The sequence below is a fragment of the Brassica rapa genome, chromosome A03 (genome assembly GCF_000309985.2).
Source record: "Brassica rapa cultivar Chiifu-401-42 chromosome A03, CAAS_Brap_v3.01, whole genome shotgun sequence".
Lineage (NCBI taxonomy): Eukaryota > Viridiplantae > Streptophyta > Magnoliopsida > Brassicales > Brassicaceae > Brassica > Brassica rapa.
The window spans coordinates 25,731,393-25,756,586 of NC_024797.2; the positions used below are offsets into that span (position 1 = coordinate 25,731,393).

At 37.6% G+C, this 25,194-nt stretch overlaps 8 protein-coding genes and 1 long non-coding RNA gene across 11 annotated transcripts; 4 read left to right on the plus strand and 5 right to left on the minus strand.

Annotated features, from left to right (window-relative positions):
- Positions 1–2,525: 2,525 nt before the first annotated feature.
- On the minus strand, positions 2,526–4,032 carry LOC103861298 (probable carboxylesterase SOBER1-like). Of its 2 annotated transcripts, XM_009139003.3 has the most exons (6): positions 3,701–4,021; positions 3,487–3,539; positions 3,279–3,402; positions 3,083–3,204; positions 2,904–3,011; positions 2,560–2,787 (listed from the first exon to the last, which is right to left on the minus strand). In XM_009139003.3, exons 1-6 carry the CDS (start codon positions 3,972–3,974, stop codon positions 2,686–2,688), a joined length of 783 nt encoding a protein of 260 aa, XP_009137251.1. In that variant the 5' UTR covers positions 3,975–4,021; the 3' UTR covers positions 2,560–2,685. The 2 variants fall into 2 exon arrangements, with proteins under 2 accessions (XP_009137250.1, XP_009137251.1); XM_009139002.3 differs by having other exon boundaries at positions 2,526–2,787; positions 2,904–3,204; positions 3,701–4,032.
- Positions 2,570–5,655, minus strand: LOC103861297 (carboxylesterase SOBER1). Its single transcript, XM_018657953.2, is given in 11 exon segments — positions 2,570–2,787; positions 2,904–3,011; positions 3,083–3,204; positions 3,279–3,539; positions 3,701–4,432; positions 4,509–4,616; positions 4,698–4,819; positions 4,916–5,039; positions 5,185–5,237; positions 5,420–5,523; positions 5,525–5,655. Coding segments are annotated over 7 exon segments (717 nt in total). The 5' UTR covers positions 5,632–5,655; the 3' UTR covers positions 2,570–2,787; positions 2,904–3,011; positions 3,083–3,204; positions 3,279–3,539; positions 3,701–4,333.
- An 88-nt stretch (positions 5,656–5,743) lies between these two features.
- LOC103861299 (mitochondrial pyruvate carrier 4) lies at positions 5,744–7,177 on the plus strand. Its single transcript, XM_009139004.3, has 5 exons — positions 5,744–5,981; positions 6,369–6,467; positions 6,567–6,619; positions 6,704–6,777; positions 6,914–7,177. Exons 1-5 carry the CDS (start codon positions 5,927–5,929, stop codon positions 6,957–6,959), a joined length of 327 nt encoding a protein of 108 aa, XP_009137252.1. The 5' UTR covers positions 5,744–5,926; the 3' UTR covers positions 6,960–7,177.
- Positions 7,178–7,369: 192 nt separating this feature from the next.
- On the minus strand, positions 7,370–9,135 carry LOC103861300. 2 transcript variants are annotated; one of them, XM_033289092.1, is made up of 4 exons: positions 8,991–9,135; positions 8,551–8,947; positions 8,064–8,246; positions 7,370–7,765 (listed from the first exon to the last, which is right to left on the minus strand). In XM_033289092.1, the coding sequence occupies exons 2-4, from the start codon at positions 8,872–8,874 to the stop codon at positions 7,640–7,642; spliced, it is 633 nt and encodes a 210-aa protein (XP_033144983.1). In that variant the 5' UTR covers positions 8,875–8,947; positions 8,991–9,135; the 3' UTR covers positions 7,370–7,639. The 2 variants fall into 2 exon arrangements, with proteins under 2 accessions (XP_033144983.1, XP_009137253.1); XM_009139005.3 differs by having other exon boundaries at positions 8,551–9,046.
- Positions 9,136–9,870: 735 nt separating this feature from the next.
- LOC103861303 lies at positions 9,871–11,254 on the minus strand. Its single transcript, XM_018657968.2, has 2 exons — positions 11,000–11,254; positions 9,871–10,927 (listed from the first exon to the last, which is right to left on the minus strand). Exons 1-2 carry the CDS (start codon positions 11,168–11,170, stop codon positions 10,706–10,708), a joined length of 393 nt encoding a protein of 130 aa, XP_018513484.2. The 5' UTR covers positions 11,171–11,254; the 3' UTR covers positions 9,871–10,705.
- Positions 11,255–14,103: 2,849 nt separating this feature from the next.
- Positions 14,104–15,690, plus strand: LOC103861305 (alkaline ceramidase). The gene is made up of 3 exons (XM_009139008.3): positions 14,104–14,363; positions 14,599–14,895; positions 14,972–15,690. Exons 2-3 carry the CDS (start codon positions 14,642–14,644, stop codon positions 15,483–15,485), a joined length of 768 nt encoding a protein of 255 aa, XP_009137256.1. The 5' UTR covers positions 14,104–14,363; positions 14,599–14,641; the 3' UTR covers positions 15,486–15,690.
- A 195-nt stretch (positions 15,691–15,885) lies between these two features.
- On the minus strand, positions 15,886–18,485 carry LOC103861306 (U4/U6.U5 tri-snRNP-associated protein 2). Its single transcript, XM_009139009.3, has 9 exons — positions 18,141–18,485; positions 17,808–18,052; positions 17,654–17,738; positions 17,395–17,580; positions 17,130–17,297; positions 16,919–17,056; positions 16,610–16,781; positions 16,346–16,520; positions 15,886–16,234 (listed from the first exon to the last, which is right to left on the minus strand). The coding sequence occupies exons 1-9, from the start codon at positions 18,336–18,338 to the stop codon at positions 16,138–16,140; spliced, it is 1,464 nt and encodes a 487-aa protein (XP_009137257.1). The 5' UTR covers positions 18,339–18,485; the 3' UTR covers positions 15,886–16,137.
- Positions 18,486–19,187: 702 nt separating this feature from the next.
- On the plus strand, positions 19,188–21,366 carry LOC103861307. The gene is made up of 6 exons (XM_009139010.3): positions 19,188–19,784; positions 20,029–20,143; positions 20,236–20,407; positions 20,503–20,696; positions 20,816–20,980; positions 21,066–21,366. The coding sequence occupies exons 1-5, from the start codon at positions 19,294–19,296 to the stop codon at positions 20,936–20,938; spliced, it is 1,095 nt and encodes a 364-aa protein (XP_009137258.1). The 5' UTR covers positions 19,188–19,293; the 3' UTR covers positions 20,939–20,980; positions 21,066–21,366.
- Positions 21,367–22,487: 1,121 nt separating this feature from the next.
- LOC117133059 lies at positions 22,488–25,046 on the plus strand. Its single transcript, XR_004456904.1, has 3 exons — positions 22,488–24,615; positions 24,689–24,794; positions 24,977–25,046. It is a non-coding gene; the product is annotated as an uncharacterized LOC117133059 (long non-coding RNA).
- The last annotated feature ends 148 nt before the right edge of the window (positions 25,047–25,194 follow it).

Below are 25,194 nucleotides of genomic sequence, written 5' to 3' on the forward strand. Positions count from 1 at the left end.
TTTGATAGACCTCTCTTAGGGTAGGACCATCGACTCCAACGTCCCAATGCCAGCGTTTCTATAATCATTAATAAGTTCATACACGTATAGATTTTTTGAATGAGTATCATCTTGTCTTGTTACTTTCTCTACATTGTAAACTTTTACATTTTAAATTCCGAATGATGTTTTAATAATTGAAGCAGTTTAAAATATACACTGTAGTACAAAAATAGTTAGTAGATTGAAATCTTTGTTTCAAATTTCAGCGGCTATACCACTTGTTATTAATTATTCAAAGCTTAAGATAATACATCGGTTTGATTATTACTTTACTTCCACTATGAAAAATCTCATCAAGTAGTACTTGCAGTCTTGGATAATACTTTTAAACATTCACCTAATGATCATTAGGTGTGTTTGGTTATAATTTAGGTCTAGGAGGCTTGCTAAATTCACGTTTCCTTTCGATATATTAAACCTTATTGAAAGTTTGTGTAACGCCCGACCATCCACGGCTAATGGTATCCGACCGAGAGATCGTCTGTGGGTTCCATCCCGTTGTAATGATCGGTCCGTTAATTTTTCTAAAAGCTCGAAATCATTGTTTACTAACCTTGCAATAGCCACCCAATATTTCTCCGTGTTTTGGTCTCACTAACACGGTATCACGAATCACTTCCCGATAAGTCACTCATCCTTTCACTACTCCAGCTCAAGCACGCTTAACTTTAGAGTTCGAAACAAATGTGTGATGGAAAAGGTAAGTGCACTTTGGTGACATAGATAGTCAAATCAATTCTCTCAAGCTTTTTCATATATCACAACTCGGGATGTTACAATTCACCATCTCTCAAAGAACGCAACGTTCTCGTTGCGCCCCATGACAAGTCTCAAGACGCCTTTCGTGTCAGAACCGAGATAGCTAACCAGCTCTGAAACCACTTGTAACGCTCTGACCACTCACGGTTAATGGGCTGCCACGCCCGCTCTCTCGGCCCTTGGACTCCATCCCGTTCCAACGATCAGTCCGTTAATTTTTCAAGGTTCGAAATCATTGTTTTCTGACCTTGCAATCACCACCTGACTTTTCCTCGTGTTTTGGTCTCACTATCACGGTATCACGAATCACTTCCCCATGGGTCACTCATCCTTTCACTACTCCAGTCTAAACACGCTTAACTTGGGAGTTCTAAACAGATGTGTGACGAAAAAAGTAAGCGTACTTTAGTGACATATGTAGCCAAATCAATTCTCTTAAGCCTTTCCATATATCATAACTCGGGATGTTACCGTTTGGTTTAGCAATAACATAATTTATAAAGATTTTAAGCATAGTTAGATTCAAATATTAGAAAACAGTCGCACATGTCTGTAAATATCAAAGAAAATATGTAGTAGGAGTATATATTTTTCTTCACTTATTAGTGGATTCTTGTTCTAGCTGTCACTCCAGTGTCAAGATTCTGTAATACAGTATTTGAATTTTCCGAGGGATAGTTGTGGGAAATTGCAAATAGTCGGTGGGTGTAGCTGAGAGAATCCAAAGAGATAAAATGGGCGCAAATGGGAAATTATGGGTGTAGACCAAAATACCCCTGCAATATCAAACAGACCCATGCAACTCATTTGGATTTTCTTTATTGGCTTATGTCGGATCTAATAATAGTTCACTAGTTAAATGATTTCAAACTTAGATATCGACATATGCTGAAACTATATTATTAAAATCGTTTTCTTTTGTTCAGAAGAACATACGCTGTTAAAACTATGATGTGAACGTTTATCTTCTTTATTACGTTAAATAAATTCCACTTACAAAAGCATCATTTTCACAAAATTTAAAAAATATTATTTGATGGCCATTTACCCGACATATATTGTATATCAATAATTAATTTGAACGAACGTTAGCAAATACTAAAGATTTGTATTTTTTCACGACAAAAAATAAACGATTTGCATTTTTTTGAGCTATTGATTTATTTGAACAAGTAGCTTATATAAGTTGTGGTTCTCTTATATCTCATGGTGTTGACAATCCAAAAAAGAAAGTATATTGATGCTGTCTTCAAATTCAAGTATTGGCATATGATTTTTATCAAATCAACACAAATCACAATAACCAAAACCAAACTAGACCCACTAAACCAAAACCAGTTTGACAACCAAATGATGAACTGAAGTAGTTACTCTACTCATCATTTGATTTTGACCTGTTCATACTGTAAAGACTTTGCAAGACCTCAACAAGTCTGTATAAGTGTGTTTAATTCATTTAAGGACCAAACAAAGACATTCTTAAACTATGTGGAGAATATATATATATATATATATAAGTTTATGTGTAAGTGTGTTCAAAGGCTTTCACATATTATTACTCGAGAATTTATATTTGGCTTTCAACTTATTATGACCCTGTTCCTCTTCAGATTGTTTAGATCTCAACTTTATGATACATATATTTTTGTTTGTCTCTTTTGTCACTCATTCTCTCCCTCTCAGAATGTTTTCATCATCTGGGATCAAACACATGGAGACGAATGTTTGTTGTAGAAAATGTCATTTAGATTATGCTGATAAATCGACAAAGTTGAAACATCATTTCCATATGTTCAATCATAGTTGCACAATCTTCTTATCATCCAGTTAAGCAAATAGATAACTGAAGAGTAGTTGGACAAACAAACTCGATCTCAAAAGCTTTTAAGAAGAAGAAGAAGAAGAAGTCTGCATCCTTTGTTTGATCCATGACTCCAGATACTGAAGCTCCTCATTACTGATTGAGTGTCCAAGATCAGGATATGCCTGCAGATACACGATTGGTTCAAAAGATAAAAAAAATAGAAAAATAATCACGGGGGCAGCAGCAACAAGTGATTCTAGTATTTAGATTTGACTGACTCTTATATATGATTGCTTACCTTGAATTCACAAGTAACACCAGCTTGTTGAAGGAAAGGAAGAGCTGCTTGACCAGCTTCGAATAGTACAGTCTTGTCATCAATCCCATGAGACCACAAGATTGGTGTCTACATATGATTAGAAAAGTCAACATTTGACAAGAAAACAAAAACAAAAATAGAACAACAGATAGAAACACCTTTATAGCATCTTTGGTAAACTGATTGATGACTGAAGAATTGAATGGAACCCATCCGCTAAAGACTGCACCTCCTCCAAGAGTTTTAGGGTAAAGCAGAACACTAGCCAAGGTTAATGCCCCTGTTAAGAAAACCATAGTCAGTAGACGCAAGACTATATCAAGAAGAGACTATATCAAAAGGGAGAGATCACACCTCCTTGGCTAAATCCACAGATATACACGTTTTCTGGCTTGATTCCTCCAGCAATCTCCTTATCTATAATGGTATGAACGTTCTTAACTGCTTCAAGCACGCTGCTTTCATCATTCGGAGAACCCTAGGCACATAAAAGCCACACAAACTTGAATACAATCCTAACAATGCAATAAAGGTAACTCTTGAATCTACTCAGAAACTATACCGCTGTAAGAGGAAGCTCACGGATGTCAAACCAAGAAGGCATGACCATACCATCTGCACAAGACGACAAGACACAATAAAAAACTAGAGATTTCTTCAGACACACAAGGACCAATCAAATCAAAAACCTATAGAACAATGAGATTCACAAACACTAACAAACACATCCATAATGATGTATTAAATTTAGAAACTTTTAAAAAGATCAATCTTACAATTGCAGGAGACTGGATTTGGAGGAGCGGATGGGAAGAGCCACTTAGTGTTGCTAAACTCCGGGGACTTGAAAAGTGACTTGATGGGTTCGTTGGCAGGTCCGGAATCTCCAAGCCCGTGAAGCCACAAGATGAAGGTTCGAGCCATAGAGTCTGGGTTCTGCGAAGAAGAAGAGTACGGCTTGTCCTCGAAGAAGAATGCGAAGAAGAGCACGGTGCTCAACAGTGCGATCGAGAGGAGAACGATCGGTTTCGTCAATGTGCTTCTTCGCATGTCAATATCGATCCTGCCTTCACCATTTTACTTTTGGACAGATCTCTCGAAGTTGTGTTTTTTTATTTTCTGACAAAAGCAAGGAGATGTCCGCTAAATGACCAAAATACCCTCGATATTTTTGGTTCTTTTCATGACGTGCAAGCAAAAGATTTGATTCAATGTGTTTGCAAAGCAAATACATTATACACACATTATAATTCTCATGTTAATTACCAAATAAAATAAAGTAACACAACAAATGTTCTTTTGCTTACACGACCATTAGTTAGTAGTAATCAATGTTCTTCTTTGTTCTTCACAGATAACATGAAAGGTACGATATAATTATATTGAATAAAAACATTGCTTTAAGACACTCAAGAAGAAGACGACGAACTCTGCATCCGTGACTTGATCCATGACTCTATATACTGTAGCTCCTTGTTGCTCATCCAGTGCGCAAGACCTGGATACGCCTGTCAAGATAGAGGCTGTTTAGTATGTTTGGATGATCTTTCTTAGGACTTGAAAGATAAACTTCTAAATTATTACCTTGAATTCGCAGGTGACACCGGCTTGTTCAAGAAAAGGAAGAGCAGCTTGACCGGCTTCAAAGAGCACAAGCTCATCATCAGTCCCATGAGACCACAATATTGGTGTCTTCATTTTGCAAAAACAAAACATGGAAGAAAAACTTAGAAAACTCAATAACAATGACAAGATATATACAATTGATATAACCTTTTTAGCTTCTTCTGGAAATTGATTGATGATTGAAGAAGTGAATGGAACCCAACCACTAAGGACGGCTCCTCCTCCAAGAGTTTTGGGATAGAGAAGAGCACTAGCCAAGGTTAAAGCACCTGGCATCATCAGAATCTTATTGTTATTAAGAGCCACCCCAATGCTAGTGTAGGTGATTCATGAAAAGAGGCAAGGAGAGTGAGAGAACATAACACCTCCTTGGCTTAAACCACAGATAAAAACGTTTTCTGGTCTTGTTCCTCTTGCAATCTCCTCGTCTATAATGGCATGAACGTTCTTAACTGCTTCAAGAATGCTGGCTTCATCAATTCGAGATCCCTAACACATACAAAAAATGTTAGTTTTACAAAATGCAATATAAACGAAAAAAGGAAGTACTGATTAGCCGATGTAACGCCACAGGTTTAACAAGCCAAGGGTGGTACTAGCTAGCAGTTTAGATAAAGAGAGAATTAAGTAATACCGCTTTAAAAGGAAGTTCAGGAACATCAAACCAAGAAGGCATCACCCGACCCTCTGCACAATAAAAACAAGACAAGGATCTATAAGATTCTTTCAGACCCGATATGTATCATTATTTGGACACCAACAGCTACTACGGAGAACGCTAATAATGAATCAAGAATTTTACTGAATCCTTGAACTATTCAAACCATTTTACCAATGAAACAAAACCAATAGAACAAGGGAGATCGTACTGTTGCAGGTAACAGGATTGTATGGAGCAGAAGGGAATAGCCACTTAGCGTCACTCAGCTCCGGGGACTTGAAAACAGTCTTGACGTGTTCGTTGGCAGGTCCAGTCTCCAAACCCGTGAAGCCACAAGATGAAGGGTCGTCGAGCCATGGCGTCTGAGTTCCCTGAGCAAGAAGAGATACAAAGGAAGCAGTTTCTCAATAGCTTGACCATTAGAGAAGAACCAAGTTACTTCTCCTTCTGTGTATTTGAACGCAATTTATGTTGTACCTTTGCTTCGCCATGGTGATCTCTGAAAAGTCTTGACGACGACTTTTGAACATGTCTCAAAAGTCAACTGAGGAAAACAGGGGAGAAGACTAAAAGGCCCTCGAGTGCAGGCTATGTGTCTAAACGACATCGTATTTAACAGCAGCCCTTTGGTAAAGAAGAAGAGAGACACGAGGAAAGGAAAAAAGAGAATCTGGGGGTGGAGAGGAGAGACGGAAGATAGATTGAATAATATCAAATGGCGACATCGAGGCTTCAAGCTCTGTGGAATCACCCTGCCGGACCTAAAACCAGTGAGTCCTCCCTCCTCCTCCTTTTCAAAAAGATTACACCTTTCTTTTTTTCGATTTCGATTGTACCCTCGATTTTGGATGATTGAGCAATCTGGGACTGATTGTGATGAATCCTCATTTGTTTTTGACTTTGAAAAATCGAAACTTTGTTGGTGGGTTTTTGACTTTTCGGATTAGGATTGATATGAAAATGTAAGAACTTTGATGGTACAAAACACAAAGAAGGATCACTCTTTCTTTTATATGTCAGTGTGACATGAATTGATAATCCAATCCTCGTGTTTTGTGTTATGTCTTTGTCATCCAATTCTCAGAACACAACTGTAGTTAAACAAGTGATGATGTTAATAAGTAGTTTGTAACTGGTTGTGTGTCTTGTTTTGTCAGTTCATTTCTGGGCGCCAACGTTCAAGTGGGGAATCAGCATTGCTAACATTGCAGACTTTGCTAAACCTACTGATAAAATATCCTACCCTCAGCAGATTGGTATTACAACATCCCACTTTCTTTGATTGCTTTTCCTTTTTGTCTTTGTCATATGCCTCTCAATGATCTTACTCTGATATATATATATATATCTCTTAGCTGTTACATGCACTGGAGTGATCTGGTCTCGCTACAGCATGGTTATCACTCCCGTGAGTTTTCCTTTTTTTTTGTTTTTACACTCCTTCTCCTCATAAGAAGGCTATTTTCTGACTTTTGTTTGATTTGATTGACAGAAAAACTGGAACCTCTTTAGCGTCAATGTTGCTATGGCTGGGACTGGCATGTACCAGCTTGCTCGTAAAATCAAGTAAGGAGATCCCACTTCTTCTTGCATTACATTTATATATGCAACAGAACACTCGGCTACTGGAAGCAGAACTAACCTCTTCTTTTTTTTTAATGAACATTTTGTTGACTATTGTTATGTTTGTTTTGCTCTACAGAAACGATTTTGCATCTGATGTGGAGCCCGTTGTTGCTAAAGAATGATTACGACGAAAAAACAAGAAGAAGATGAAACATCAAAGGAAAGATGGGATATCATCGTCATATTGCTTGTGTTTGCAAAATCTAGTTTCAAGATATTTGATTTTTCCTTTTCATTCCCAGATCTTAAGGGGCGAATTACCAAATAAGTTTTCTTTTTAATACCCATAATGCTTCTCTCTGTCTTTGATGCGGTATCTATGGAAACTTTGCCACAGTGAGCTCCTCCTGCGTCTCGTAGGTGCTGAGGTTTTTTAGTCTTAAGACACATTGAACAGTCCATCACTATGCCATTCCTAGCAGAAGAACATGAACAAAAGACTCGATATCAAAAGTACCATAGACGTAACAAGAATGTAGTAATGAATCTGAAACATCATATTGCAAAGTTTGTTATTTGCTCAAATGATCAATGACGTTAAAAGCTCTATATTCATATACTCTCAAAGTGCATCATTCATAATCAAATTAAAATTCAGAACAAAACAAGAATCTTCTATGAACCGAATGTTTAGTTCCGAATGAATGAGCCTAAGTCTGGTCATCAAAAGAAAAAGAAAGAACAAGCCGTGGACGTGCAGAGCAGAACAAGGATCTGCATCCATCTCTAACAATTGTTTTCTACTTTTATGTATGTCTTTGTTACTGACGACAGTGAAACAGGGTAAAAGAATGACGCCATTTTATCTCTCTTCTAATGGCTCGGCCCCTTTCGGATTGTTCTCAGAATCTACATCGTTTGCATTCAAGTTAAGTCCTGAGTCCTTAGTGCTTTCGTTCAGATCTTGTCGCACTGTTTTTCCTTCCTCCTGAAAAGAAACAGAAAGAGATGTTCAATATCTAATTTAAGATCACATCTTCAAATAAACACTGGCGAGTGAACATATTCTAAAGTCCAAGCCTCCCAAGGAAGATGCTTAGTAGCCATAATGGTGAGTAAAGTTTTATTTAACAATTCTACCAAAAGAAGCGACATTTACTCTCTTTAACAAATGGTTCCAGGATCCATCATCAATGGCTTGTCAACAGACAAAAAACAAGTAAATTCACAGGAAGGCAAAGACGTAAGTTGGGTAAGGCTAAAAGGAAGTTAAAAAAAAGTGTTACCTGATAAGCTTCCATAGGAACATCATTCATGTCTGGTTTTTCCTCAACTTGTGCTTTCTTCTCGCTTGGCTCTGCTGCAGCACTTGCGTCTTGCTCAATTTCCTTCTTCTGCTCCTCTTCCTCAACCTTATCATCTTCCTCAATTTCTGTAACTTCGTTCTTTTGCTCCTCAAGTAATGCGATCTACACCATTCAATCAAACCTAAACTTCAAATGGACCACAATACAACCATACAGCAAACGCAACCCCAAGCCTAGATCAACACCTTTCTTGCTACAAAATCAAAACTTTAAGAACATTTTAAGACATGCTCTACTACCCATTCCTCGGGTTAATCCAAAATGGCTATACAGAGACGTAAGATGATAGTCTGGTGAGCCGTTCCAATGCTAATACGATGATTAAACCCTGATCACTGTCTAACCAATCTAGTTCCTAGCAAAAGCCGCAAAGCTCAAATCTTTAAAGGCTAAATCAGAAACTAACCGGCACGTATTTGAACCTACGCCGCGGAGGATCTTCTGCTGCTACCGTTACAGCAACAGCGTCTTCGCTAGGAGAAAGACTCTCACTTTTACCATCTTCGTTCCCGTTCCCGGTCTGAGACAATGGCGCCCACTTGAAGAACAGCAAATGCGATCCGTTAGCGGCGTCGGAAGCTGCGGAGGAGGAGGAGTGATTGAGCTTCTTGGTGGAGGGAGAGACGTGAACCCACTTCTTCTTCCACTTCCTCACCGGCCCCGTGAACACCGTCGCCGGTCCTCCGTAACGAGTCGAGGACCTTCCTAACCGACCTCCTACTCCTTCCATAACAACTCGCAGTGAGCTGATTCTTCGATGATCAAATCAGATATTCCAATTACACTAATAAATTTTATCTTCCAGGTTCTAAGGAAGTACAGTAACTATGTTTCGTCTCTTCCTCCTCCGTAAGAACAAAGAAGGATCGGGTCTTTCAGATCCAATTTTGCATAGCCGATCTTATTGGTTTTTTTGGAAGAAGAAGAAGAAGACTCTCGATGAACTAGAGGGTTTCCCTTATATAATAATTCACGCCCGTTACATGAACCAAACCAAACCAAACCAAACCAAACCCATATTCTACCAAATAATGTAAGGTATTAACTGAAAATACATAGTTATACTTAAAATTGCAAATTTATTTTTGTCATATAAAACTCAACCAACACATGAATGTGACGACCATATATGTGCTTCCCTCAAGATATCACAATATCATGATGAAAATCATGGATTATAAAACGCACATATGAATCTTGCCTCAGGCAAAAACAAAGAGAGAAGACAAGTATGAAAATCTTCAACTCTGAAAATCTTCATATGATTTTAATTGTTTTAGGATGCCAGTTCTTATTTTATTAGGTTATCTGGTTAGTGTGACTTCATCTTTGCCAAGTTTATGTTTTTTGTTAAGAAATAATTACTTGGATGAAATTTTTTCACAAGTCAAAGTTAACTGGAAGGCCTTAAAATCAGTTTTCTGCTTGCAACTCTGAGAAGCTTCATATGATTTTTAATATTTTTAAGATGCCATTTTTGTTGTTGTTATAAATAACTAGTGGTTTGCCCGCGCTATGCGCGGGTTGGTTGTCTATTATATTTATAAATGTTTTGTTTATGTTGTACATTTTTTTACTATAGAGATTAGTATTTTGTATGTTTAGTTCTTCATGAAAATTGCCATCCACGTTATGGTTTGAATAGTGAATATATATTTAATTTAGAAAACAAAAATATACTATTAATTCATAGTACATAATAGTTATTGCATTTTGAATTTTATTATTGAGATTACACTAAATTAAACGTTTCAAATGAAGTATACGAACACTATGTGATTTTCTTTGTTATATTATGTCTTTTTGGATAAAATATGTATTTTCAATAATTTTATTGTTATATTTGTTGTATCTTTTTATTTTTTGTCTTTCAAACTCTTTTTTTGTTAATTTTAATTTTGATTATATTTGTCATTTATTGAAATTTTGTTATTTTTTATATCATAAGAGTGAGGATGTTATGGCTCATATATATGTATGAATAGTTATGGTTCTTAATTTTTTTTGGTTTCTTACATGTAACAATGACCCGGTCAACTTTAACTTTCGTAGTATATTGGATCTATGAGCTACACTGTAATAAGAGTAAAGAAGTTATGGTTCATCTATGTGTATGGAAAGTTATGGTTATTTATTGTAATAGATTACAATGTAACAGCAAGGAGTGTTACAAAAAAAAAAAAAATGTAACAGCAAGGTGTAGAAAATATAATGTCAATATGATCTTGTTAGTAACCTGCTGCAAAAATAGTTTATGATTAAATATTATACTCATTTTAATTTTTTCCCAAACATTTAGTTATACATTGGAGTTTATTGTCTTAGTATTTTTTTCCCAAACATTTAGTTACATTGGAGTTTATTGTTTTAGATTTTCATTGTCAATTAATTTGAACCAAGATTTTGTTAATAAGAGAAAAACTTGGATTCCTAAGTAAAACATGCACCACCATAAGAGTCTAAAATACGAAGTTGCTAAAACTTAAGATATAAAGCAAATGAAAACAAAGATTTTAAAAATGAAAGTAAATGCGGTGGTGGGGTGCGACTCTCAGGTGACTCTATGCCAATCGTGGCTTCTTATTCTTATTCTCTTCTGCTTCAACAGCTGGTGTGCTTGTTGCAGAAGGCCCTTCTTCTGGCGTAGCAGATGACGAAGTTTGATGGTTCTTTTCTGTAGTTGAACCAAGTTCAGCTGCCTTGTCACCAGAGGTCTCAAAAACAGTGCTACTATTACCAACCGGCACCAAACTTGATATTGGATTCTGATCATGTTGACCACCCTGTCCAAAACCCAGCAAATAACTTAGTCATATTATAAATAGCAGATCAGTTTCAAAGTCATTGAAACTCACATCGCCCACAAAGTCTGGGAGTGATGCACGCTGAGCCACTGTAAATATACGGGAGATCGTGAAGGTTTGATGCTTAGAAGTGAAGTTGAACTCTCCTAGCTTAATCTGGAAAGTGAGTCTTCCCAACAACGTCAGTGATAAACTTGGGAATCTCAGCTTCCACACAAGCATTGACACCAACTCCCTGCAAACATACACAAATCCTATTTTCAGAACTGAACATAGTAGATAAATTATACTGCAATTCTAAATAAATGAGAGAACAGCCTACTATAACTTGCACTGCTTCAGCGGCAGGAGTGTTGGTTAACCTAGCCATATCCAAATCAAAAGTAATAAATACTGCATCACCAGTATTGTCTGCTACAGATAGCTCCACACGGTACCTGAAGTCGACAACGTTACAGTATCGAGATTAGGTTATCGATGGTTTTTTATGTGCCAGGATTTTCACAGTAGGAGAGTTACCTGAGTGAAGCGACAGCGCTATTGTTATCACAAGAGAGGCATGTGAAGGATGAGACCTCTTTCACGAGCTTCTTAGCACAGCTAGCGCAGCCAATATAGAACCATACATTTCAGACTGGATACCAGTTACTTTGGCAGTACAGAGGAACTCGATCACCTACAATCAGCAAGTTGAGTTAAACAATAAAGTGTGACTTTTGGCAGATTGTTGAATATATTTCGTTCTATTACCTGAGTGTCAGCTGAGAGGACATATTGGTTAAGCTCAGAGACAGTGAGGGGTTCTATCTTCTGAGCATGAATCAGCTTCGATGAGAGGATGTTTGATTTGAGCCATCTCCAAACAACCTTAACAGATGGTTATGTTGGGTGAGGAAAAAACCAAATCGAAAAGTATCTATAATATTCATAGGTGAGTTACTTACGCTAAAAACAACAATTTTGGGTTAATCTAATAAATAAAGCAATCACAGCAGCATGTTACAACATTTTCAACTCACTATTATTTTTTTTTTCTAAATAATATAATAGACAAATGAATATTTCAATTCACTTCTATTTATTTTGTGAAATAGAGATTGCTATTTTCATCTAGATTTAGAGAAACAAATAACACTGATCTACTATAAAAGCATGTTAAAGAAATACTCCCTTTACTTTATATTTTTATTGCTATGACTAAAAATAAATATTTTTAGAGAAATATTTTTAGAGAAATATATTTTTTTATATAAATACAATCATATTTTTGTTTACATAATATTTTTGAATTATGGCAGTAGAGTAAAGCCAGTTCCATATAACTCACCTCCAACAACCTCGGGGTTGATGCTAGTGATCAAGACAACTTTTGGTTCACCCCCTAGCTTGTCATCTTCTCAGCAGATGCGAAAGCTAAACAGTCAAACAGGCTAACATATACATTCATGTTCCTGTTTCCATTCAATGGTAAGATTATTCATTCAGTCTACGTTGAGAAATACAGTCAAAAACGTTAATCTACAGTTTAGTTTCATCTGCAGCAAGTACCTTTCTACACGTAGTGTAACCATGACACACTGCGAACCATGTGTTCCATCATTGATGGTGCTCCTGATAGCAGTTAACTCGCCAAGTATATCTTGCAAGTTATCAAGAACAGTTCAATGAATAATATGATCACAACTTCTCCAGCCGTCAGATGTAGAATAGCAAAAGCCTATCAGAAGCATACCTGGTAGTTGTCTATTGGTATTTGCCAGTGCCAATAGCTGGTCGTAGCTCGGGAATCGAAACATCTCAGTTGGTATCGACTTATGCTGTACCACCGGTGAATCGAATGGAGACAGGGGCATCAGAGAGACGAAACTTGTTGTCCTCCGTGTAACGTCAAAACCACTAAGCCAGTACACAGATCCCTCAAAGAAACGGTCTTGATACGTGTTGACGCACTGACGGTTCCTTGGATAAGCGTCGACTGTTTCAGGGAAGAACAATCAGATCTCAAGCAGTGACTATTAACCTGTCTATAAATATAGTTAAAGGAAGATTTACCTGCTCGTCCAAGAAAAGCATGTTGACACTCATCAGTTCCCCACCTTTCCCGATATTCCGAGCCTCCCAAAACCTATGTAGCGGGACCTCAGCGGTGTTGGAACAGCGACTGACTCTGAGATTAGCAAGCAGCGTGTAGAAAGAAGCCATTTCTGATATCAAAGCTTGATGAAGGTTTCACTTTGAGATTTCGATGAGCTGTATCTCTTTCATCGCAGCAGAAGAACGTATTTATAGTGCAGAGCTTGAAGCAGCTACCTTTGGATATAATGATGATGTTTAATTCATAGAGAGTGGGATGAGTAGTGGGTGAGAAGTTAATAATGAGAATAATGGATAAAACGGAAGACGTTACAGAGATTGAGTCGCAGACTCTGGAAAAAAGAAGAGGATGGAGGGGGAGAAGAATCCCGATGGGAAAACATAGAAAGCCCTAAAGGAAAATGGGCCAAATTAAAATTTCTAGAACAATAAAAGAGCCCAGAGCTCATGATACAATAATTTATCCAGAGAAAAAGAAGGGCCCAAGGAACAAAAAACAAATGAAGGCTCGTAAACGAAATCAGGCGAACGAAAGCTTTGTAAAATAGGAACACGTGGCACGATTTTAGATAGGGAAGGCTGGGATGGGCTGGGAATTTGTTTTAAAATCTGGCCCAATTGCAAAGCGACAGAGACATGAGTTTCGCGGACGAAACCGGTTAAAGGGCTGGGATGAATTTTCGATTTCTTGGTATGGGTTCCCTGTGACGTGGCAAAACGATTGGTCTGGAATATTTGGTCTAGGTGGCACCCTTTAAAAACTCCAAAATTAGTCCCTATTATATAGTGGGATTATTTAAACAAATGCCTTCCAAAGTTAATAAAGCAAATCAAAAAAAAATTATTAATAAAATCAAGCCAAATGATTGGATGATAAAGTTGAATTCCTAAATCAGGTGAGAAAGCTTTAATTTATGTCCCTAAATGGTATTTTTATCAGCCACGTTGATAACCCAAATACAAATTTAGTACTTACTTTTTTACTATTTTACCATCATCATTCATCACATGTCGACGGTGTAGTTACTAGTTACTGGTCAGCGCCGCTCTCTAGGTCTTTCTTTTATTCATTTTTCTTAACTTAATCCAAAATCTCGTTAGCTAGAAAGACGATAATACCCCCTCAATTGTCGAAACAGTGAAGGAGAAATAGAGAGGCTCCGAGAAAGGTCATCCCGAAGATTTGTTCGCATCTCATCACTCCGATCTGCCATGGCTAAGAGGTTTTGCTAACAACGCTATAAGAAATTCGATTTCGCTGGGTGAAGGAGAGTGATAGATCTCTTTTCGCACCCTTTCATCGTCTCGATCGAGTAAAACGGTTTGTTCTTCGCTTGTTTCCTTGCTGTATCACGTGGATCGGTTTCGTTTGAGTGTTAGATTCTCTTATTTCGATCCCTGGATCGTAAAGTTTGACTTTTTGGATCTGGGTTTTCGTCTAGATCATCCCTTTGTGTTGACCTGGACAAGCATTACTATGACCTAGATCCTCCATTGCTCTTTAGCTCTCCTTTGAGATTAGTTTCTTATGGGTTTGTTTGTTTTGGTGTTTACAGTGTCTAAAGGCTCACACTTTAAGTGTTTTGAGAGGATTAGAAAATGGCAGATGGGATATCTAGCTTTTGGGGTCCCGTGACTTCCACCATAGAGTGTTGTGAGAAGAACTACGCATACTCCTCTTACATTGCAGAGTTCTACAACACCATCTCCAACGTCCCTGGAATCCTCTTGGCCCTCATTGGTCTCGTCAATGCGTTGAGGCAACGGTTCGAGAAGAGGTTCAGCGTCCTCCACATATCCAACATGATCCTCGCTATCGGCAGCATGCTCTACCATGCCACTTTGCAGCACGTGTAAGTTTCTAGCTTTGTTAGCTTCCTCATCCAAATTTTGGTTTAATGATTCTATGTCCCTTTGATCCAAGCACAGGCAACAGCAGAGTGACGAGACGCCGATGGTGTGGGAGATACTTCTCTACATGTACATCCTTTACTCACCAGACTGGCATTACAGAAGCACTATGCCAACTTTTCTCTTCCTCTACGGAGCTGCCTTTGCTGCTGCCCACGCTTTCCTCAGGTTTGGGATCGGTTTCAAGGTCCATTACGTGATCCTCTGCCTTCTCTGCATCCCTCGGATGTACAAGTACTACATTCACACGGAGGACACTGCGGCTAAAAGGATTGCGAAGTGGTATGTTGCCACGATCCTTGTGGGTAGTGTTTGCTGGTTCTGTGACCGTGTTTTCTGCAAGAGGATATCTCAGTGGCCTGTGAACCCTCAGGGACATGCTCTGTGGCATGTGTTTATGAGTTTCAACTCGTACTGTGCGAACACGTTCTTGATGTTCTGTCGAGCTCAGCAGCGTGGATGGAATCCAAAGGTTAAGTACTTTCTGGGGGTTCTTCCTTACGTCAAGATCGAGAAGCCAAAAGAACAATGAGAAGAAAGATTTGGGTAAAGAGAGCCCAGAAGAAGAGCATGAATATAGCTTTTTGTTCATCGTTTTGTCAGAGATTTCGACTTTGGTTTTCATCTTTTTTTGGAAGTGAAACTGCTCTCTAGATACAGAGTCTAGATTTTTTTTTGTTCTTTGTATTAGTTTTCTTGGGGATGATGATCTTATGAAGAATTGATTTTTAACTCGTCTTGGTGCATTATCATCTTTAACTTGATCACATTCTTCATTATCAAGTATTAAGTTTCTCTTATCAATTTAACAACAATCTATGGGTTGTGTTTCGTCAACATTTGTTGTATGGTGATAAAACTTGCATTCAAGGTCTTCAGGCTTCACAATACCTTAGAAAGAAGTGGGGTTTCTAACATTTTACATAGCGAACTGTTTTTTTTTTGTCAAACTGTTTAAAATCTCAAAATGATGCATAAAGCTGTTCCCGAAGGGCCAAAACTCATATTTTCGTTTTCCCTTCAATATGACATATCCATAGCTACTACACGTTTTCTCCTTAAATTAAGACGATCAAGTTTGTCTCCAAAAAGCTGTGAAACAAGTTTCTAATCTCAGTCCTCAATCCAAGAAGAAACCTGGAAACTAACACTTAAAGCAATGAGTAAGTTTGTTTTCTGCAGCTCTATTCCTCCTGCAGCTCATATATCTGCATGTATGCTTCCGATAGTTCTACCATTTGCGGAAGTGTTTCTGCAACATGCAAATCCTGCATCTCGTACCTGAAAGAAATGGACATTAATCTCATCAAATTCAGCAGTTTTATGCTAATTTAATTGTCACTATGTAAATAATGAAAAGCACTTAAGTTTTGTAGAGGAGAGAAAGCTTACCATAGCTCTTGTGACTTGCGCTGCACAAAGACCCTGAAGTACCCATCCTCAGGCTTACCATCATGCACAATGTTAGCGATTAGATTGTACTTGGAAGAAACCTTCCCGCCTTCTGCAGCAGTAGGCAGTGATGGTATGTAATCCCTCAGCTCCATGTCCTTCACTGGGAAGTTAACTGTGTAATCGACAAAAATTGAGTCGCATTAACCAGCCAATAGAGATCATTGTAAAACATTAATGTCACCAAAATCCAAAGAAACTCACCCAATGTAGGATTCTTCTCTTTGAAGAAGTTATTCTTCTTGAACCGAACCATATGGAACATCAAGTACGGAGGAGATTTGGTAACTCGATATCTCATTCTGGCTAGCTTAGGGCGAACCACCTCTGTCACAGTTTCTCCATCAAACTTCTTCAATAAATCAAATAGAGCAACCTGACCCAAACATCAAAGAACATTAGCTTCTGCTTACCTCACTTACGCTAACTATAAACTCAAAGACGCAATGGCAAAAAAATTTGCAAGGTTGAAATAGCCGTAACTAAAATGTCCAAAGCAAGAGGTGTGTATACCTGCGGAATAATGTTTTTCTCCATGACATCTTTGAAAAGAGGAGGCGGTGGCAAATCTAGCCCAAGCATCAGAAAAGGCATCCTGGATATTTCTTTGCTTTCATTGCCTTGATACTCTCTCACAACCTCCAGCTCACCCTGTGATGATTAGCAGATTACATGAAAATGCATCTATCAAACTACAGTGACGTGTCAAAGGATAGACGCATACCTGGAAGCACTGATGGATGATACTGCTGGCGTCCTTTGAAGTTCTAAGATCCATATGCAAAGTGTTGAGCAGCCACGACATGAACTCTACTGGATCAGATTGTTGGCCTATCCTGAACCGTTTCTTGCTGGCCTTCATGACAGCTTGCAAGAATTCATGTGGACTCACCTGTTGACGCAAAGGTAAATTTTGCATTAGCAAAGTCCTCATTAGGTGAGGACATGGAAAAAAAAACTATAAGAGGTGAGCATGAATGGAATCAGACCTGTCCTTTAAAGTTTCGAGCATGCCAAATCTTACGAGTGAGTTCCCCAAAGCGGTGAACAAGAGGAGACTTGCAGTGCTGATAATTCTCAGGGATAAGGAAGAAGTTCCTTAAAGGAGTAACTCTCATCAACGATTGGATTGTAACATTCACAAACTCTGTCCTCTGTATGTTGTTCAACCCCACCTATTGTATAAAGGAACTTTTAGAAGACAAACTTACTCAAAGACAAACTGTATTCAAAGAGAGAGAGGATTACCATTCCGGGAAGATAGTCAGAGCCATCAAGAGCCCTAGACCACTGCTTATTCCTATCAAGTTCCTCTACCTGTGCCCTACTAAACCTACAAACAGATAGCACCAAGGCCTTTATAAGAAGGAACTAGCAAGAAGAGAAACCAATGGAGACATACCTTGGATTCAAGACATGTCGAATGTCATCCAAAGAAGGGTCATTGATCTCGTAGCTATCAGGAAGACAATACACCTTCTCCGTCAAAAGATTGATGTAAACGTGGTGTCCTGCTTCCAAGCTATGCGTATAAGCATGAGACTTCTGGCTCCTCCCTTGGAAGTACTTCCCGCAGACGAGACACGCGTACACGTTCAGATTCGACAAGGAGACAGAGCAGAACCTCTCGAAATCAAAATCCAAGACCTGCAAACAACAAACCAACCAAACATAAAAGATTACAAGTTACAACAAAGCACATGACTTTGGTCGGTAAGTAAGATGATGATTTTACCTGACGGTTGACGGTATCGAGGTAAGGGCAATCGCGACGAACTTCGACGTTGCGAGAATGCTTCCCACGACCCTTAAAGGCGTCGTCTTCGAGCTCATCCAGTGGTGGAGACTGTTCCTTCTCTCTCTTCCGCTTCAGCTCTCTCTCTTCCTCCTCCTCAACACCACCGTTCTTGACTTCTTCTCTCTCACTTTTCATCCTCTGTATCTCCCTTACGAAACAAACGCCCTATACTTCGAATTAGCAAACTCGAATCTACTCGAGCATCAAGAACTTGGCTCGCTTTAGAGATCTGTAATAGTGAGAATCAGGCTTTTATGTTTCTTGTTGGGCCTTCTTGTTCTAGCCCATCAGTAATATTGGTTTAATGATTTATTTGATACTCTAGATTTACTTTAATACTTTTGTTGAAGTTAGTTTTTTTTTCCAGATTTTCAACTATATCAAAAAGTTCTATTTTTATTATTTTTATTATAAACAATTTCAAATAATGGAATTTTTTTATAATATTTCAATAAATTTAATTATTTTTATTTTTAATGTTTTATCATTATTAATTAATAAAAAGTAGAAAAACTTTGAAAATCAATTTCTTAAAATAACCTTTTCTTTAAAAACAGAGGAAGTATTTCTCGTCTATTCAAAGAAATGGAGAATGGGATAATTAAGTTTTTTTACATCAACAGAATAATAATCTGTAATCTTTTTTTGTTGTTGTCACAAAACTATCAATCTGTACTAACTAATAAAGATTCACGATCCAATGGTGACAAAATTCCATTAATATCCTCAAGTTTCTCGAAACTAACAACAATAAACGCGTCAAAATCTCAGGGGACGAAGACGACATTTAACAATCGAGTGAAAAGATGGGTTCAAGTTACAGCCAGCTGGCCCAGGAAGTAAAAGCACCGAGGTCACCAAAACGACCATACTACCCTCTACCCATAACCTTTAGACACCATGCTCACAAGGCTAATACGGACATTTAAAGTAAGTAGATAAATCAAAACCAACCATAAAGGGTACGTTCGTCATTCACAGAGTTATAAAGAGAGAGACAGAGAGATAAAAACAGAGACAAAGGTAAGAGAGAGAAAGGGACAAGGGTAACAGAGAGAGAGAAAGATTTGTTTTTTTTTTCTCTCTTACAATGGTGTCGGACCAGGATCTAGCGAAAGGAGTCGAGACTCTGCTCCGACAATCCGACCCTAGCTCCCTCACTTCGTTAACCAGCGTTGTTCAGCAGCTTGAAGCTAAGCTAGGGTTAGACCTAACGGAGAAGACAAGCTTCATCAGAGACCAAATCAATCTCCTCCTCCGTCCTCACCCACCAATCTCCTCCTCCTCCGCCTCTGCTTCCGCATCAACCGCACAATCTCCTCCACCGCCGTCGCAGCAGCTGCATTTCGGCGTCAATGTTCCGGGGAAAGGGCATTTCGCACTTCAGCATCCGTCTCAATTCTCTCAGCAATACCCTCATTTCGCTCTCCAGCCTCCTCCTCCTCCTCCTTACCACGCTTATGACCTCAATTTCCGGCAGCCGTATCCTCCTTACATGCCGCCTCCGCAGCACCAGCATAACCAGCTACAGTCTCCGCGACAAGGACCCTCTGTTCTGGTTTCTCAAGCCCCAAAAGAAAGGTCTGTTATTGGGGTCTTTTAGGGTTTGCATCTTACTATTTTGGGGGTTTCCGGTTTAGGAAAGTCTAAATCTTTAGGTTTACTTTCCCAATCTAGAGTTATATTATAGTGTGTGTTTATCTCTTTCTGCTTCACCTAAAAATTGGATTTTTCTTAACAAAGTTTTGTAATTTTCACCCAAAGTATCAAACTTTATGAAGTTTAATGAGTTTGGTTTTGTGTAATAATGTTCTCTCTGTTGCAGTGTTCCTCCAGCTGGAACTAAAAGAAAGGGTGGTCCTGGAGGGTTAAACAAAGTCTGTAGGGTCTCTCCAGAGCTTGAAGTTGTTGTTGGTGAACCGGCCCTTCCAAGAACTGAGGTTATTATCACTGTCTTCCTTGCACGATGATGACAATGTGTATAAGCAATTAGAGGGTTTGTTATAAGGACGTTGATGTGTTTTTTTTTCAGATTGTGAGGCAGTTGTGGGCTTACATAAGGAAGAACAACCTCCAAGACCCGAGTAACAAGCGGAAGATCATATGTGACGATGCGCTGCGTGTTGTTTTCGAGACTGATTGTACTGACATGTTCAAGATGAATAAGTTGCTTGCCAAGCATATCCTCCCCCTTGATCCATCAAGTAATGGTTTCTTTACAAGCTTCAGGCTTATCTCTGAATGTCCTTGGTTAGTTCAATGTTACTGACTGTTTGAAATCTCTTTTTTTTTTTGGCAGAGGACTCCGGTCAAGCTAAACGGGCAAAAGCTGAAGTGGAGACTAAAACTGAGACCACAGAGCCTGTTAGTTCAACTTCAGCTGTTGCATTATCTGAGCCACTTGCAAAGTTCTTTGGCACTGGTGAGACTGAGATGACAGAGGAAGCAATCATTCGCCGTGTTTGGGAATACATAAAGCTCAACAACTTAGAGGTGGGTTGTTGAAATACTCTGCTTGCTCCTTTACTTCTTCTTATATGTTTCACCTTTTGAATGGTTACTAACAAGAAAATTAAGCACCCTTTTGTTCTGCTTTTTTGATATGTCTACAGGATCCGGCAAATCCAATGGCTATTCAGTGTGATGAGAAGCTCCGTGATCTTCTTGGGTGTGAAAGCATCTCAGCTGTGGGGATAAATGAGATGCTAAGGCGCCATATGTACAAGCCTTCCTGATATATCTTCTGGTTCTGACTTAATTAACTAGGAACTACTAGTGTAAGTGAAAGCTTTTATCTCACTGATTATGATATGGTTTATATATCAGTATTGGAGTGAGTTATGAGTGACGATTCTCTTGCAGGTGTGTATCTAGGGAACCTACTTATGACTCCTGGTGGGTGTAGAAGAACTCTGATAAGGAAGAAAATGACCATTTTCACTTTTAACTTCCTGCAATGCTCTGCTATTTTCATCTTCCTTTGGGTTCTTTGTTTCTTTAGTTTGTTGTGTATCGACGTACTGAAAAAACTCTAGTGTAATGGGTCAAATGGCGCAGATGTTTTGTATGTAACGCCATTTTCCCATGAATGTTTTAGGAAAAACAAAAGTAAAAGATAATGTGTTCAACTATGTTTTACAGATTGGAATGATTTGCAATGTTAGCCAATGTGTTCAACTATGTGGAATCAGATGAAATCTGCAGTCTGAAAAGTTGTCAAAATGAAATTATTTGTTAAACAATTGAATAATCAGGTTTGATGCCTGAAATAATTCGATGTTACAATGTTAATTGTTACTTCAGCTGAGTTAAATGAAACTAGACCTCTTACTTCTCATTGACTTGACTGGTTCTTAAATGAAACCAATAACTGTGACTTGTGAAGTTTAAAGTCTACAGTTTGAGAATCCAGTTCTGCTAAAAATTTGATATTAGAGTTTTTTTTTTCTTGTATCAAGCAAAGAACTTGGACTATATCATGTATCGTTAGCTGAGTAGCTTGTGCCTCCAATTGAATGTTGTGAAGCTCTCTCTATGTTTCTTTGTTTGCTAAACTTTTTATGGCGTTTTGTATTGTACAAATTATACAAAGTCTTGCAGTTTAATCAGTGGTATACCTTCAGTTACACTGGCTGTTCTTGCTACAGTTGCCATATTATCTTGATTCAAGATTGTGTTATTTTTTAATCAAAGAAACTGTGCTATTGTTTTTGGTTATTAATATGATTCAGCCCGTGTGCTTTTGTAGTGTTAGGTTCGTTAACCTTTAAATACTATATGTGCCATCTCTTGTTCCATGTCTTTGGTACTTATAATTGTTCGGATCAAGGACATCTCCAACCGTACTCTATTTTTGACTCCAAACTTCATTTTGGAGTAAAATTTTCTCCATCCCCATTCTATATTCAACTCCAAAATGGAGTAATCTTACCTATTACTCTATTTTGGAGTTGAACTTTTTTTTATTTATGAAAATGTCCTTTTAATCTTGAATATTTTATTTTATACTTAAATAATATTTAAAATAATACAATAACATAACATGAAAATAAATATAATATTCTAAATATATTATTTAATATTTTTACATAAAAGACGCATAAACTAATAAAAATCAAAACTAAACATAAATAATATAATATAATATAATATAATATAATACAAATAAGTGATTTAATAATTATGTAAATCGTTTTTAGAATCAGTGAAGTATCATTCAAACGGAATAGATGAGTTTGTTAATCATGTGGGTCAACCTTTTAACTGATAACATTTGTACTTGTTAAGCTTAATATATGCATAAAAATTTGGATCAAGTACATAATTTAAATTACAAAACAAAACTTTGTTTTCTTCTTTGAGTTTTTTTAAATGCATCATTTTGTTTTTGAATTAGGAAAATTGCATATGATGAAAATCACACCAATTGAAGTTAGAAGAAAAGCTCTAATTGTATTTTTATTAATAAATATTTAATTTAATTAAAATGTATTTTTAAAAAAGTTTTATAAATATAAAATAATTGGGTTAATTGTTAAATTTTTATAAGTTGAAGGTACTATTAACAATTATTAACTAAATAAAAAGAAAATTATTTGTGAATATTTTTTGGAGTAAGAAAATGGAGTAGAACTCAACTCCATTTTGGAATTACACCATTTTAGAGTAAAAATTTGAGTATTACATTGGAGATGCTCTAAAAGACTTATTTGGTCTCAGTGGCGAAGCCAGCTTGAAAGGTGTGGGGGCCTGTGCACCCACAATTAAATTAAAAGTTTAAAAAATTGTATGTAGAACATCAAATATTTGCTAGCTCATAGGGTAAACAACAGTTTGTGCACCCCTAGTTTTGCAAGTTCGATCTTTTTCCTATGCATATTTATTTTTCATTATCAAAGGTGCACCCATTCATTAAATTGTCTAGCTTCGCCCCTGTTCGGTCTTATACTTGGATAAGGGTTAGTCACCACGTACAGTATAGATTCACACCATTGAAAATGTTCTGATTCTTATGCAACAATTAATGATACACAACGAATGATGCATAAAGGTGGATTTAGTTTGGATGCATCAAAATGTATATATGGGAGCCTTGAACACACTCGCACAAACTTCATATTCTTCACATAGTCTACACAGGTACCAAACATTTATAGGATACCTACCTATACCCTTCAAATCCTTGAATATTTACTCTTGCCACTATGTTTGATCGTTGGATGCTTTGGTCACTTCTCCATCACTTTTTTATGATGCTAGACAGCCTAGACGGCTAGTTTAACCTTCTTAATTTTTATCTGTTCTCAAATTTCCAAACTACTAGCCCGCCCAAAACAATGGTTGAACCTAGGAATTATTATCGTGTAATGAAATAATAACAAAAAAAACAAAATAATTCCTTGTTTACCAAAATCAATTCCTTGTTTACCAGCCTAGGAATTATTATCGGTGAAATAATAATAACAAAATAATTCCTTGTTTACCAAAAAAATTAAAAAAAAAATAATTCCTTTTATATAGAAAATAAACAAAGTAATCAAAAATTTATGTATATAATAGAAATAGGACATGTAAAGAAAAGATAATTAAGGGAGAGAGGGTCACATGGTTGTTTCATCTCTTTCACCTCATCTAATGGAACCACTTGCATCTATAGTTTGATTAGTTCAATTCGGGTTTTTAGTTAAAGAAAATTATTGTTTGATTATACTTTTTGAAAAAATAGAATCAAAATAATTGATTGCTAGACATAATGATAATTGTTTTATCAATTGACCGAATCAAACCAAATTTTTAATTGAAGTCGAACTGAAAACTAAAATTTGGGTTTGATTCCGCTCAACCGGCTTGGTCCGGAAAAAGAAATATCATACCTACTTGCATATGTTCCAACCGGCTTGGTTCCGCTCAACCGGAACTGAAAACTAAAATTTGGGTTTGATTCCGCTCAACCGGCTTGGTCCGGAAAAAGAAATATCATACCTACTTGCATATGTTCCAATATCTGAGATAGACAAATGCACAGATATAAATCACACCGATGCATCTATCTATCTATATATCTAATTATATAAAGTAAAAGTTTTCTTTCCTTAGAGAGTGCCACGTCAATAATTCGTTTCTTCCCAGCGCGACATGTGTCCTCCTTAGCCAAAACTCACAGTTTCAATTATGCCTTTCTCATAATTTGGTGGGCCTTGCTCTTTATTCATCCCAGAACAATGAGTCCATCATCAAGAGTATTAGGGTTTCACGTTCTTCTTCCATGATGAAGCGAAGAGACCTTCGATCTTTGATACATCGATGGAGTTTCAATGTTTGCAATCCATGTTAATCATGGCTCTAAGAATCTTCGATATGGCGTTATGTCTTCTCTTTGCGTAGACGAAATATTTCCCCTAAATGATTCGAGGTATATCTTTCTTGATCTTCCATGGCGTCGTTCTGGTTACTCTCCTAATCAGCTTAAACGCTCCGGATTACAGATCCATCCTTTATCGTCTTCTTAACTCCACAGACCGAAGTGAGACATGACCTGACACTGAATGCGAGTTTACCCTCTGCAAGGCGGTGTTTCTACACTATATAAAGGTTAGCATCATTCCCTTGAACATCATTCTCACAAATCCTAATAAAACTTATATTTAGTAGCTTTTGATTATTTTTTATAAAACTGTAGATTTTATTTGTCTTTTTGCCTTTCTCTTTCCGCTCCACAAGATCATTTGATAAATACTTCGGATGGATTTTGATCGTTTTTGTCTTATCTACAGTTGGCTGAACACAAACCACATGGTGGTGGAAGATCTTTGCTGCTGTTGCTCAGTGTGAAGCGGGCTTTGTGAAACCGCGAGCGACTTCTCCCTGTCGCTCCCATAACGTCGCTCCCAGCTGGAGCGACCTCGCTGTGTCGCTCCGAGAGGTCGCTCCGGGCTCGTTCTCGCGTCTCCGAGTGATGAAACCGCGAGCGACTTCTCCCTGTCGCTCTGGT

Excerpts from the sequence above, each read along its gene's own strand:
- LOC103861298 (XM_009139002.3), bottom strand. The coding sequence starts at position 3,974 with ATGCGAAGAAGCACATTGACGAAACCGATCGTTCTCCTCTCGATCGCA. Across the intron at positions 3,540-3,700 it reads AAATCCAGTCTCCTGCAATT|ATGGTATGGTCATGCCTTCT; the intron begins GTAAGATTGATC and ends CGTCTTGTGCAG. Across the intron at positions 2,788-2,903 it reads GTGTTACTTGTGAATTCAAG|GCATATCCTGATCTTGGACA; the intron begins GTAAGCAATCAT and ends GTGTATCTGCAG.
- LOC103861299 (XM_009139004.3), top strand. The coding sequence starts at position 5,927 with ATGGCGACATCGAGGCTTCAAGCTCTGTGGAATCACCCTGCCGGACCT. Across the intron at positions 6,620-6,703 it reads ACAGCATGGTTATCACTCCC|AAAAACTGGAACCTCTTTAG; the intron begins GTGAGTTTTCCT and ends TTTGATTGACAG. Across the intron at positions 6,778-6,913 it reads CAGCTTGCTCGTAAAATCAA|AAACGATTTTGCATCTGATG; the intron begins GTAAGGAGATCC and ends TTTGCTCTACAG.
- LOC103861300 (XM_033289092.1), bottom strand. The coding sequence starts at position 8,874 with ATGGAAGGAGTAGGAGGTCGGTTAGGAAGGTCCTCGACTCGTTACGGA. Across the intron at positions 8,247-8,550 it reads GTAGGTTCAAATACGTGCCG|ATCGCATTACTTGAGGAGCA; the intron begins GTTAGTTTCTGA and ends TGAATGGTGTAG. Across the intron at positions 7,766-8,063 it reads TTCCTATGGAAGCTTATCAG|GAGGAAGGAAAAACAGTGCG; the intron begins GTAACACTTTTT and ends GTTTCTTTTCAG.
- LOC103861303 (XM_018657968.2), bottom strand. The coding sequence starts at position 11,170 with ATGCTTGTGTGGAAGCTGAGATTCCCAAGTTTATCACTGACGTTGTTG. Across the intron at positions 10,928-10,999 it reads TCCCAGACTTTGTGGGCGAT|GGTGGTCAACATGATCAGAA; the intron begins GTGAGTTTCAAT and ends GGTTTTGGACAG.
- LOC103861305 (XM_009139008.3), top strand. The coding sequence starts at position 14,642 with ATGGCAGATGGGATATCTAGCTTTTGGGGTCCCGTGACTTCCACCATA. Across the intron at positions 14,896-14,971 it reads CATGCCACTTTGCAGCACGT|GCAACAGCAGAGTGACGAGA; the intron begins GTAAGTTTCTAG and ends ATCCAAGCACAG.
- LOC103861306 (XM_009139009.3), bottom strand. The coding sequence starts at position 18,338 with ATGAAAAGTGAGAGAGAAGAAGTCAAGAACGGTGGTGTTGAGGAGGAG. Across the intron at positions 18,053-18,140 it reads TCGATACCGTCAACCGTCAG|GTCTTGGATTTTGATTTCGA; the intron begins GTAAAATCATCA and ends TGTTGTTTGCAG. Across the intron at positions 16,235-16,345 it reads CGCAAGTCACAAGAGCTATG|GTACGAGATGCAGGATTTGC; the intron begins GTAAGCTTTCTC and ends CATTTCTTTCAG.
- LOC103861307 (XM_009139010.3), top strand. The coding sequence starts at position 19,294 with ATGGTGTCGGACCAGGATCTAGCGAAAGGAGTCGAGACTCTGCTCCGA. Across the intron at positions 20,144-20,235 it reads CGGCCCTTCCAAGAACTGAG|ATTGTGAGGCAGTTGTGGGC; the intron begins GTTATTATCACT and ends TTTTTTTTTCAG. Across the intron at positions 20,408-20,502 it reads CCTCCCCCTTGATCCATCAA|AGGACTCCGGTCAAGCTAAA; the intron begins GTAATGGTTTCT and ends TTTTTTTGGCAG.